General features: G+C 31.8%; 1 protein-coding gene across 2 annotated transcripts; it reads left to right on the top strand.

Annotated features, from left to right (window-relative positions):
• The first annotated feature begins 2153 nt into the window (after positions 1–2153).
• Positions 2154–8564, top strand: LOC131623171 (putative lipase C4A8.10). 2 transcript variants are annotated; one of them, XM_058894176.1, is made up of 11 exons: positions 2154–2554; positions 2863–3004; positions 3379–3446; positions 3900–3970; positions 4085–4351; positions 5841–6004; positions 6091–6146; positions 6252–6304; positions 7792–7960; positions 8067–8164; positions 8242–8564. In XM_058894176.1, exons 1-11 carry the CDS (start codon positions 2377–2379, stop codon positions 8344–8346), a joined length of 1371 nt encoding a protein of 456 aa, XP_058750159.1. In that variant the 5' UTR covers positions 2154–2376; the 3' UTR covers positions 8347–8564. The 2 variants fall into 2 exon arrangements, with proteins under 2 accessions (XP_058750159.1, XP_058750160.1); XM_058894177.1 differs by having other exon boundaries at positions 2417–2554; positions 2873–3004.
• The last annotated feature ends 3080 nt before the right edge of the window (positions 8565–11644 follow it).

Raw genomic sequence — 11644 nt, 5'->3', positions numbered from 1 at the left:
AAAATTTACAAAAGAATATGAAGTATCAGAAATTTCACAATTTCAAGTAAGATTTATTGTATTTTTTGTAATTTTCATGAAATTCTCTCTGAAATTTTGAAATTTTCGAGAAATTCTACCGAAAATTCTTAAATTTTTACTATTCCACTAAATTTTATAAACAACTTCCAGTATGAATGTGAAATTTCTGATATTCTACTTATTATTTTTAAATAATTTCTGATATGGTCATTTCATTAAATTCGAAAAAGCATATTAAATTTCTAATTTTTAATTACTCCTTAGAGTTAAATACTCCTTAAACTTATGTTAATATAATGTTAGTTGGTTATATATAAAAAAAGTAAGAATAATATATATATATATATATATATATATATATATATATATATATATATATATATATATATATATATATATATATATAAAGAGGGCTGAAACCCAAAGGAGGAAAACTGAATCAACCTAGGGAGAAAACCTCTAAAGAGTCATCATCTAAAAAAGCATTAAGAAAGTCAGGAGCAATGGAAAAATAAGTATAAATATCGTGTAACTTACCGCCCTTGTTAGTTAGCGCAACTGCACACTTATTTGCTTCTCGAAAAATGTGGTTAACTTTTACATCCTCATGCATCCTAATTAACCTAGTAATCGGCTGTATCAGAGCATGTCCTTCATAACTTGCTGACGCACCTTTTAGAATAACCTCAACCACCGCTCCTGAATCATTATTTAGCTCCAATTTTCTTCTTGAGTATACTAGCTCAAAAATAAAAGTAGAACATATCATATATTTATAATGTATAGGTACGTACTCCCTCCAGTAATAATTATAAGCAAATATTCTCTTTTTATGTTCATTGAATAATGAATGTATCTGGTCGTTTATGTAGACCAGATACATTTATTACTCAATGGACCTAGAAAGAGAATTTTTACTTAGACCACTTGCAATGGGGGTGTTGAATAATTTTTTTAATAGTTGAATGCTTGCAATGGTGTGTTGAATGAGATGTTGAATATGACATAAATTAATTGGTGTTGAATATATTCAACATGTTGAATGAGAATGGAGTGGGGACCACATCATATACTTTACAAAATCTTATTGGTTGTTTTGATTATTTAAATTTTTATTTCATCATAATTATTTGGGACAATTATTTTATAATAAATCAATTTATTTATTTATTTTTATTTTCACCAAAATTTATAATTTTTTTTTGGTCTATAAATAGAGACTTGGTTCATTTGATTTGGACACACACAAAAAATCGACTTTTTTTCTCTCTAGTTTTTCTATTTAGCCTCTAATATATTTTTGTTTATAGTTCTAAACATCTTTTTAGTGAAATGATCCCAATAATAACCCTTTTAACATTCAAAATCATATTTTACTATATTGTATTTTAAGTTTTGTAACTTTATTTGTTTTAATAATGACTATCTCTATATCTCGTCTTTATTACTTACACACAAAAAATAATTAAAAATATAAAATTAGAAAAATAAAATTCAAATAAGTTATTAAATTAAAAAAAATTAAAATAAATTTAACTAACTCGTAATTATTTTAATTTAATTTAATCAATAATTGTTATTAATATATAATCACAAAAGAGAAAAGGGGTCATGCATTGTGTAAAATATTTTTACACGGCCAACCAATCACCATCATATATCCAATTAAAACACTTTTTTATTTTAAAAAAACTTTAATGACATGACAGATTGATAATTCTCTGTTGGATGATAGTGTAAAACTATTTTACAGTGCACTACATTTTAACTCTTCACAAAAACAAAATATTAAAGAAACTAAAAATATAAAATAAAAATGGTAGGGTATTGAATTTTATTAAAATCATTGTAGTGAGTTAAAGTTGAATGAATGTTGAATTATTAGAAAAAAGAGAGAGACGATAATGTGGAGTATAAAAAGTGAAAAAAATTATGTTGAATTCATAAACCATTGTACATAGTCTTATAATTATGACATGAGGGAGTATATAGATGTATAAAAAAATTAAAAATATACAGGCAGCCTATGAAACCAAAAAATAATTATCAGTTTGGCGCGTGCTTACGTCACTATTTATTGGGCTTTGCGTGTCGTCTATTGGCAACTTCTCTTTCTACCATCCATCAATAATATCGCAATTGAGTCGTTCCAATGAAAAACTGTGTGTGAAGAATAATAGTACTACCAATCACTTTTGTTTTAGTTATCATCTATGGAATGAGACTTCTGAAACTTCCAAGTTTATATATTCGATTATAAGCAACAGTTAACTTGTGGCGTTTTGCTGTGACACTTTTCCTTCAAAAGAGAGATTTCAGGATTTGCAACACTATTTATATATATACACACACATCATGGCTACGGCTCCGTTCATTCACGCGCGCTGTTCTTACACGTCTCGAATCTCCAATTTCATCAACAAGAGTGGCTCGCAACAAAGCCCCGTCGCATCTTCCTCTTCTCATGCTTCTCATTCCTCCTCTTCTTCTTCTTCGTCTTCCGCGTCCAATTCCGGTTTCAATTTTCCTTCTGGTATTTTTTTTCCTTTCTTTTTGTACGCTTTTTCTTGATTTGTTCTGTTATGGATTTCGTTGCTGTTTTTCACTTCCCGATTATTGAAATTATTGTAATTCGATTTATGATTTTTCCTTTTATGGCCTCCTTGGCTTGCTTTCTCCATCCTCAGTATTTGGCATTCATTTTTCTATACTAGTGCTATCCCAAGCCTAGTAACAACTAGTCTAATAATTCAGTTATGATAACAAGTGAATGACCATAATATTGATGCAAGTATGAATAGCATTTAGCTTTCATTAAAGCTGGCTAATGAACTTTGGCAGGTACAAACAGTGGACAGAGACACCAGGGCCTAAGAGCTCATGCTATGAGTGCTACCACTAATGGAAAGTCTATTTCTAGCATGGGAAATTCTAGGAATGACCCAGATCATCTCCTTGTTCTTGTTCATGGTATCTTGGCTAGGTATATTTATATTTATATTTAGAAAATTTAAATTGCTCTAATTGCTGTATTGAATTGTGGCTGAACTGAAAGATGGAATTAGTATGCATAACACTTTTACTATTTGTTACTATATTCATATTGAAGTTTTTATGGTTTTCACCCTGTTTATGAATAGTCGGCACCCTTTCCAGTTTACTTGTCCATCATAAATCTGATTCATTTTATAAAAGTTATTTTCAAGCTCGCAATTTAGTAGATGAAAGCGAGAAAAGTTAAATTTTGGGGCAATGGATATGTGCTATACATACATCCCCTTATTTCTGCTGGTCATTTGATTGTTGTTCTGTAGCTTAGTCTTGTACAAAGCTGTACTAATATTTTTACTGATACAGCACTGCGGACTGGACTTATGCAGAAGCAGAGTTGAAAAGGCGCCTTGGAAAGAACTTTCTAATTTTTGGTTAGTACGTATTCCACTTGTGGTTCTCTATGTTATTTTTTTTTGTCTTTTGTAAAGCATGCATGTAAGGGCATATACCGACGGGAGTTTGATAAAAAATATATGCATCTGTAACATTTCGTGGAGTTAGAAGTGAATTTCATTTTTTTTGTGTTTAATTTCAGTCAGTATTTCAGAATTCTCTGGTAGTTTATGTTATGATTTGGCTTGCAAAATCAAACTCTCGCTCTTGTGCTGAATATTCTTCTTTTTTTTCAAACTTTTTTAATCTAAGTCAATGCATTAGAAAGTCTATTTATAGTCTTGCTTGGAAAGTAGTGATCCTAAGCTGTTCAAAATAACAGTTTGTATTAGAGCTGTGAAAGTTTTCTTTTGAATCACTTAAGTTCCTCTTTCATGAACTTAAAGTTACTTGTCTGGCTGAAGTCCTTAAGAATTATTTGATCTCTGCAGTAAGTTCATCAAATACTTATACTAAGACGTTTACTGGGATTGATGGAGCTGGAAAACGATTAGCTGATGAAGTGAGTCATGAGATATGCAGATTTCTGTGTCCAATGTTTGGACACCCAATTTCAGTTCTAATAACTTTTCTTCTGAGTTGTTTCATGTATGTTTATTTCCTTTTATCAAAACAGGTCTTGCAAGTTGTCAGAAAAACAGAAAGTCTGAAAAGAATCTCCTTTCTGGCCCACTCTTTAGGAGGCTTGTTTGCTAGATATGCGATTTCTGTCCTCTATTCACGCGATACATATAATAGGGACCAACCTGATGATCTTGCAACCAACACGGAAGGAAATTCCCAAAGCACAAGCTTTTCGAAAGGAGGGATGATTGCTGGGTTGGAGCCAATCAATTTTATTACTTTAGCTACTCCACATCTTGGTGTAAGAGGAAAAAGGCAGGTCTGTTCCGGACCATATTAATTATGTGCCTATGTTTTTTTTTTTTTGTTTTGCTTTATATAAGATGTTATAATTTTTGAATCGTTGAATCTCCTATACTATAGTATGTTGGTTGAAGCTAAAATCAAGTTAAGGCACCATTTTTGGTACTAAATCTTTTACTGCTCATTTAGGATTGTAGTATATTAAAATGCAAATAGTTGAAAAGTAATCAAATAATTACATGCAAGGATTTTAAACTTATTGAAGCCCTGTATATTCTTGTACATAAGCATATTAGAAACGTCACTCTAGTATTTGTTTCTTCTTTTGCAGTTTTGCTCTATATACCTCTATATTTTAATATGGTTTTCTTTATTACTGTCTCTCCTTTGAGATATTACTTTAGCTTATAATTTGAAGCATTGTTATTTCATACGACCATCCTGAATTATATGGGCCCCTCCTTTTTCATATATATAATTTGTTCCTTCTGTTTTCATATGATAGAAACCGGTACCTAAGGGCAAATTAATAGTAATAACTGACTTTTATTTACGGCAACATGTGCTTACAACCTATGAAGCACAGGAAACATGACGCCGATAATGACACGTCGACACCGGTAGTAATTTGAAAAATGAATTAATTAAATGTAATCACAAATGTTAATGTCGGTTTCGGACACCGACATTGACATGGACACCTTTTTTTAGAGGTGTCGCCATGTCGGTGCTACAGAGCTTACAACATACACATAATTACAACATATGCATAATTCACATTAGCTAAATAAATAATTATTATACTATTAAAAGACAATTCCTATCCAAGAAAATCGAGAGTCGTGGTCTCTCCCTCCAAGAATTAGAGAGCTTGGTAGAATTAGAGAGCCTGGTCTCTCCCTCCAAACACCATTACAAAATTGCCCCATAATCAATTTCTCCTATCCTTTCCCTATTTATTCCTAAAATTAAATAATATAACTGCCATGATAACTTCTCAGAAGTTAACTGCCCATAATTGCCATTAGAAGAAGTCTAACAGCATATAACCTTCAAAGACTTTTGAAAATGAAAAAAGGAAGAGTAAAAAGAGGAGAGAATACTAATAGCTCTTCCTCAATCGCAGTGTTAAACCAAAAAACGGACAACATGGTGCTATAAAGTTCCCTCCATAGGGTTCAGGGAAGGGTTAGATCAATTGTGGGTCTATTTTAGGCTGCATTACCTTGCATTTGCTGGAGACTGATCTAATGACCATGTCACATGGCAGCAACTTCAACTGTTGGGCCAAAGGCTTCCCTTCACTAGCACTAGCACTTCCAATAATGAGAAAAAGTTCAATTGGGATTTACATTAACCACAAACAGACCCTGACAAAATTTTAATCTTGCTGGATAAATTTTATGTTAATGACACTGAGGCAACCCTTTGTTGAAACTCTTCATGTTTCTCAATTTACACCGAAAATTTACCGGACATAAGAGTGTTGTGTGCATATTTTCCAGCTTCCATTTCTGTTGGGCGTCCCAATACTAGAAAAGATTGCTGCACCTATGGCTCCTTTATTTGTTGGTCGGACAGGTAGTCAGTTGTTCCTTACTGATGGTAAACCCAACAGACCACCTCTTCTGTTGAGAATGGCTTCTGATTGTGAAGATGGAAAGTTTCTGTAAGCAAAGGAATCTATTGGTGCTTACTTCGCATTATTTTTTAAATTAAGTAATATGTTACTTACAAGATTTAGTGTTTTTGTAGATCTGCACTTGGAGCATTTAAATGTCGCATTATTTATGCTAATGTTTCATATGATCGTATCCTCTCAGTATGTTTTATTTATTCTACGACCTGCTAGGTATATAAGTGGTAACTTTTGCTCCCCTCTTCCTCAATTTGGTAATTTCTTTAACTTAATATAGATATGGTTGGATGGCGCACATCCTCGATAAGGAGGGAAATGGAGCTCAGTAAGGTGAATATGATGATTTCTCCTTTTAGTTTATCTTGTTCACTTGTTATTGATTTCAATGTTTAAGATTTAAGATGGTTAGAGTTATATACTGTATATTCCGACATTGTTAATGTCTTGAGCTTGTAATCTAATTACTCATTGTAAGGTTATCACTAACATTCTAATTTGTTATTAAGTCAAATGAAAAGCAGAAAAAAGAGGAGAAGGATTTCAGTGGGAAAACAAGAGAAGAACCAAATCTTCTTTATTGAATTGGAAAAAGTACTAACACTAATGTGGTTATATAGGCTAAGCCTTATACATCTTAATCAAGAAAAAGGGAATAAATTTCGTCTCAATAATAACTGATACATTGAAAATATGTACAGATGATATTCTATCCTAAATTTATGCCAGTTACATATTTACAAAACTCTCCCTCAGGCTGTTGAGTAGATGTCAATCATCTCAGCTTGCACGTAGGATCTAGGAACTGCTTGGTGGCAAGCCCCTTGGTGTTAACCAATTGAAGTCCAGAGGGGGTTTAGGTAATAGTTATTAGACCGCTATCTAATTTCTTTATGATCAAACGTCAGTCTATCTTTGTGTTTGGATCTATAATGTTGTATTGGATTGTGTGCAATGCTACTTACAAAATTATTGTCACGGAATAGCCTCATCGGATCCTCATAGTTTATTTTTAGGTCATCAAATTTGATCTTCAATTCTTCACCCATTACACAGCTTAAACATTGTGAGCCATATCTTGAAATTCTGTCTTTGCACTTGACCTTGCAACTAGTATTTGCTTTTACTCCTCTTCATTACCAAATTTCCTCCCAAAACCGCGGAGTGCCCTGAGATAGACCTTCTATCAACAATCGACCCCTGCACAGTCCGCATTTTTTTATATCTCAATGGATAACTTTCCTTTTCTCTTGATAGCAAGGTAGGTAGACCTTCTCTCATCTATCAAGAAGGATTTATAATTGGCAGTATGTTAACCCAGTTCATTTGTAGCCTAACCTCTGGCAACCCTTCATAATTACATATTGAAAGTTGAAGTGGAAATTCCTATCACTGCAGAGTCACAATCTGTTGGCATGAAATGAAAGGCTTTGTCCAAGAATGCATGTGGTAGTGTTTGGGAGTTAAATTTGTATTAGCTGATACTTGCATTACTGGTGTTCTTGAATAATGTATATAAATCCCTTATAAATAAATAAAATTAATGATGGATCAAAGCAATTAACTGCAACTAATATATTGTTAGTGGTATTAATTCTGCCATCCTAGTTTATCAGTGTCATGATATGTGTCGCAAACTTGGAAGATAAATTATTAACTTTTGGAATGGAGATAACGATAGCATCAGTGTTCTTCTGGCTGATTCCATACAAAAACTAGGGGGAGAAATTATTTAATATAAAACAGGAAAATGTTTGAGCTAGAAAATTGAGAATGCTTTAATGTTTCTAGCGTACTAACATTTTCTATTGTATTGACAGCCTCCTAGCCAATCTTTAGATGGATACAAGCACGTGGTTGATGTTGAGTATTGCCCTCCAGTCCCTTCCGATGGTCCTCAATTTTCTCAAGAAGCAATGAAAGCAAAGGAAGAAGCTCAAAATGCACCTGGTACCCATAAGACTGTGGAATATCATGAAATTATCGAAGGTGACATTAATGCCTAGAGTAGCTGAAGAATTATGAATTATCTGTTCAGAGTTATCAATTATCTGTTCTGTTGTTCCACTAAAGCCACTATGTATCTTCTGAACAGAGGAAGTCATACAGGGATTACAACAGTTGGGATGGAGAAAAGTTGATGTCAGCTTCCATTCATCATTCTGGCCTTTCTTTGCTCATAACAACATTCATGTAATTATCCACCTGTTCTCTCAGATGATGATGGCATCATTGATAGAGTTTTTAACATCAGAATTTCTCAATTTCAGGTGAAAAGTGAGTGGCTTCACAATGCTGGTATAGGAGTAATTGCTCATGTGGCTGATAGCTTGAGACAACAAGAAGCATCGTCAATATTGACTGCTAGCTTGTAACTAGTGTATGTAACTTCACTATGCCTGAGACATGAGTAACTGCATAATACAGGATTTTTATTTTAGGTGTCACCAATATTATTACAACAATTTTTTATAATCATATATTCATGACACAATATGAATTTATAAAAAAAAGTACAGGAAAACATGTAGTAGTTTTTACTTAATTGTAGTTATTATGCAACTTAATATAAGGATTCGTTATCACTCTCTAATGAAGTGTTTTTTATATTTTAATGACTAGTATAGTACTAATTCTTATTGGCATTTTGAAGAAGTAGGATACGCATCTGAGCTTCTTCATTCTTGGAGCTGATCTGCATGAATTGTTCTGTCATTGATATATTACAGCTGTCCACATTGTTCTGTCATGATTTTTTATAAGAAATTTTATCACATTATAAGGATATCTCTCACAAAAACTTAATTTTTTTTTTGACTTGAGATGAATTAAATATGAATTTTTTAACGAGTTGATTTTCTTTAAAACGGAAACAACGAAAATGTTAGCATATGATTGATTTTTAGGCTATTATTTTTCAGGGAGTTATATCATACCATATATAAAATATCCGCAAATTTTCATGACATTTCGAATTAGTCTCAATTTATTTTGATTTTTTGATCAAAACACATATAAATGTTTTTTTTTTTTGAATAACATATAAATGTTTTTTTTCAAGTGACGAAATGAGAAATTTAACCCTATTGATTGTAAAATGACTGACATACTTTACTTTTTTTCTTCTTCTTCATATTAGTCTATCAAATTAAAAGGATCTCTCCCACAATTTTTTTTTCTTCATGAGGTTAATTAAATAAGAATTTTTTAAGCGCTGGTATTCCACGAAACGGAAACAATGTAATATTGGAATATGATTGATTTTTTTAGCTAATATTTTGCAAGAAATTAGATGATAACACATAAAAATTATCTGCAAAATTTCATGACATTTAGCATAAGTCTCGATTTATTTTAAATTTCTGATCAAAACACATATATGTGTTTTGATAAAAAAAAATAAAATAAATCGAGACTTATTTGAAATGCCATAAAAATTATTTGCAGATATTTTATATATGTTATGATATAACTTCCTGAAAAATAATAGCTTAAAAATCAATCATATGTTAACGTTTTCCTTGTTTCCGTTTTAAAGAAAATCGACCTGTAAAAAAATTCATATTTAATTCATCTCAAGTAAAAAAAAAATTAAGTTTTTGTGAGAGATATCCTTATAATGTGATAAAATTTCTTGTAAAATATCATGTAAAAAAACAAATTTTAGGTCATAAAAATGATGTCTTTGAATTAGCTAGGAATTAGTTACAAATTAGCTACAAATTCTGGGCCATTATATGATGTTCATGTTTGCGATGGATTTTGCGACGGAAATTATGTCGTTATAGATAAAATTTAAATAAAAAAATATAAAATGGGAATCAAATGCCACGTTTCATTCATGTCAGCATCTTTGCCACGTGGCAGTGTCACGTCAGCTCTGTTAACGGACGTTAGCAGGAGGGACTAAAAGTGTGGATGAAAAATTTTAGAGGAACTATTTTTTGAAGGAAATTTTTAGAGGGGCTAAAAACGAAATCTAAAATATTTAGAGGGACCAAAAAATTCATTAACCATTTAATTTATTTTGTCTTTAATTTTAACTTTGACGTCTACTTTTTTGTTAAAGGCAATGGGGAAAAGATTCGTATTTAACTCTTCTAATGTTAAACCTAATCCACAGATCTTATTTGTTGTTCACACCTACCAGACCATCAAGAATACTATCTAATTTCACATGTTGAATGTGGTGTTTGTGACCTAAACAAGCCGAAATAGGCGTTATGTTATTATTTAGAAAAAATATGGTGAAAAATAAACTCTGATTTGAGCATGCAGAGAGAAGACTGATAGGTTCTATAATAAAGAAGTAGATCAAATAGAGATGAGTCAAACAAATAGAGGCAGAAAAGACCTAGAAAAATCATAAGAAAAATTATTAAAAAAGATTTCGAAATTAACACTTTAAATAAAGCATAGTTTTTGATAGAGCATCAGACCCACTTAGTGGAACAAAATTTGGTTATTATTATTGTAGATGACCTCCAAGAACTAATAGAAACCTATAATCTATATTAAGTTGGAGTCGTGTTTCCATGTGGAAATTGATGATATTAGATAAAAACTTAAAATTAGTTGGTTTCATTCTTGATATAAATTTTCAAATTTGGGTAGAATATTTTATTTTCAGCTTGCATACATGTTAATGGGCATGGTCTAGTGCGTGCTAGTTCAAACATTATTCGAGTAACGATATGACTGTGTTTCTGACGCACTCGAAAACTTTAGAGATTAACAAGCGCTAAACCTAGAACAAAATTCAAGTTTGCAAGCGACAAATTTGTTAAATAAAGCTGGAATCCATCATAAACAAGAAAATTTTAAATTTTATTATGAAGAAAGATAATCTTGATGGCCACACCAAATGTCTTTAAATACAAAAAACAAAGAAACTCTGATGGGCTTTTAATCCAAAACATAAATAAATAAATAAAATATCGAAATGAACTTTTAATCCAAAACAAAAATAAAACAAAAAAAATTTCGGAAAAATATTAAAATGCCGTTTTTGGGTTTGAAACAAATTCGGATGACTTAAAAAATATTCTTTCATCAGTCTCCTCCTCCTCTGAAGAACGCGACCCTGATTTCTCTTCTTGATAAAGAGCCTCGCCTGCTTGATATTCATGAATGTCAGCAACATTGAAAGTATTAGATATATTCATGAAATATGGGAGAGCTACCACATAAGCATTATCATTGATCTTCTGGGTCACTTTGAATAGGCCATACTTGCGTGGCTGTAACTTGTTGTAAGTACGAACTAGAAACCTCTCCTTACGCAAATACACCATCACATCGTCTCCCACATTGAAAGCTTTAACTTTCTGGCATTTATCTCACATATGAGGCAAATTGTTTGATAGCTCATATGTGTTCAATTCCTTGAAATCTTCTAGGACCTTGAGCACTTCTTCTCTGAAATTGTTGTTTCCTCCTTTACAACACTCATTAGCCGTTTACTCACCACTTGACAAAAAAATTCAGTTTCTTTAACAACCTTATTAAGCTCTTATTAACTCTGTATCATCACCAAAAAACTAGACTTCTTTCCCCCTAGATTCTTATCAAAGTGCAAAACAGGAACCATAAAAATTGTATATGTGTCCCATGTAAACATCATCACATTATACCGTCCTCGATAAGTGATACCATTATTAAACTACCAAGGCC

Source organism: Vicia villosa, unplaced genomic scaffold (assembly GCF_029867415.1).
Source record: "Vicia villosa cultivar HV-30 ecotype Madison, WI unplaced genomic scaffold, Vvil1.0 ctg.000053F_1_1_3, whole genome shotgun sequence".
In the NCBI taxonomy this organism is placed as follows: Eukaryota; Viridiplantae; Streptophyta; class Magnoliopsida; order Fabales; family Fabaceae; genus Vicia; species Vicia villosa.
This window is presented reverse-complemented; position numbering and strand designations above follow the sequence as displayed.

Coding starts and splice junctions, on each gene's coding strand:
- LOC131623171 (XM_058894176.1), top strand. CDS start 2,377: ATGGCTACGGCTCCGTTCATTCACGCGCGCTGTTCTTACACGTCTCGA. Junction 2,555..2,862: donor CGGTTTCAATTTTCCTTCTG/GTATTTTTTTTC, acceptor GAACTTTGGCAG/GTACAAACAGTGGACAGAGA. Junction 4,352..5,840: donor GTGTAAGAGGAAAAAGGCAG/GTCTGTTCCGGA, acceptor CATATTTTCCAG/CTTCCATTTCTGTTGGGCGT.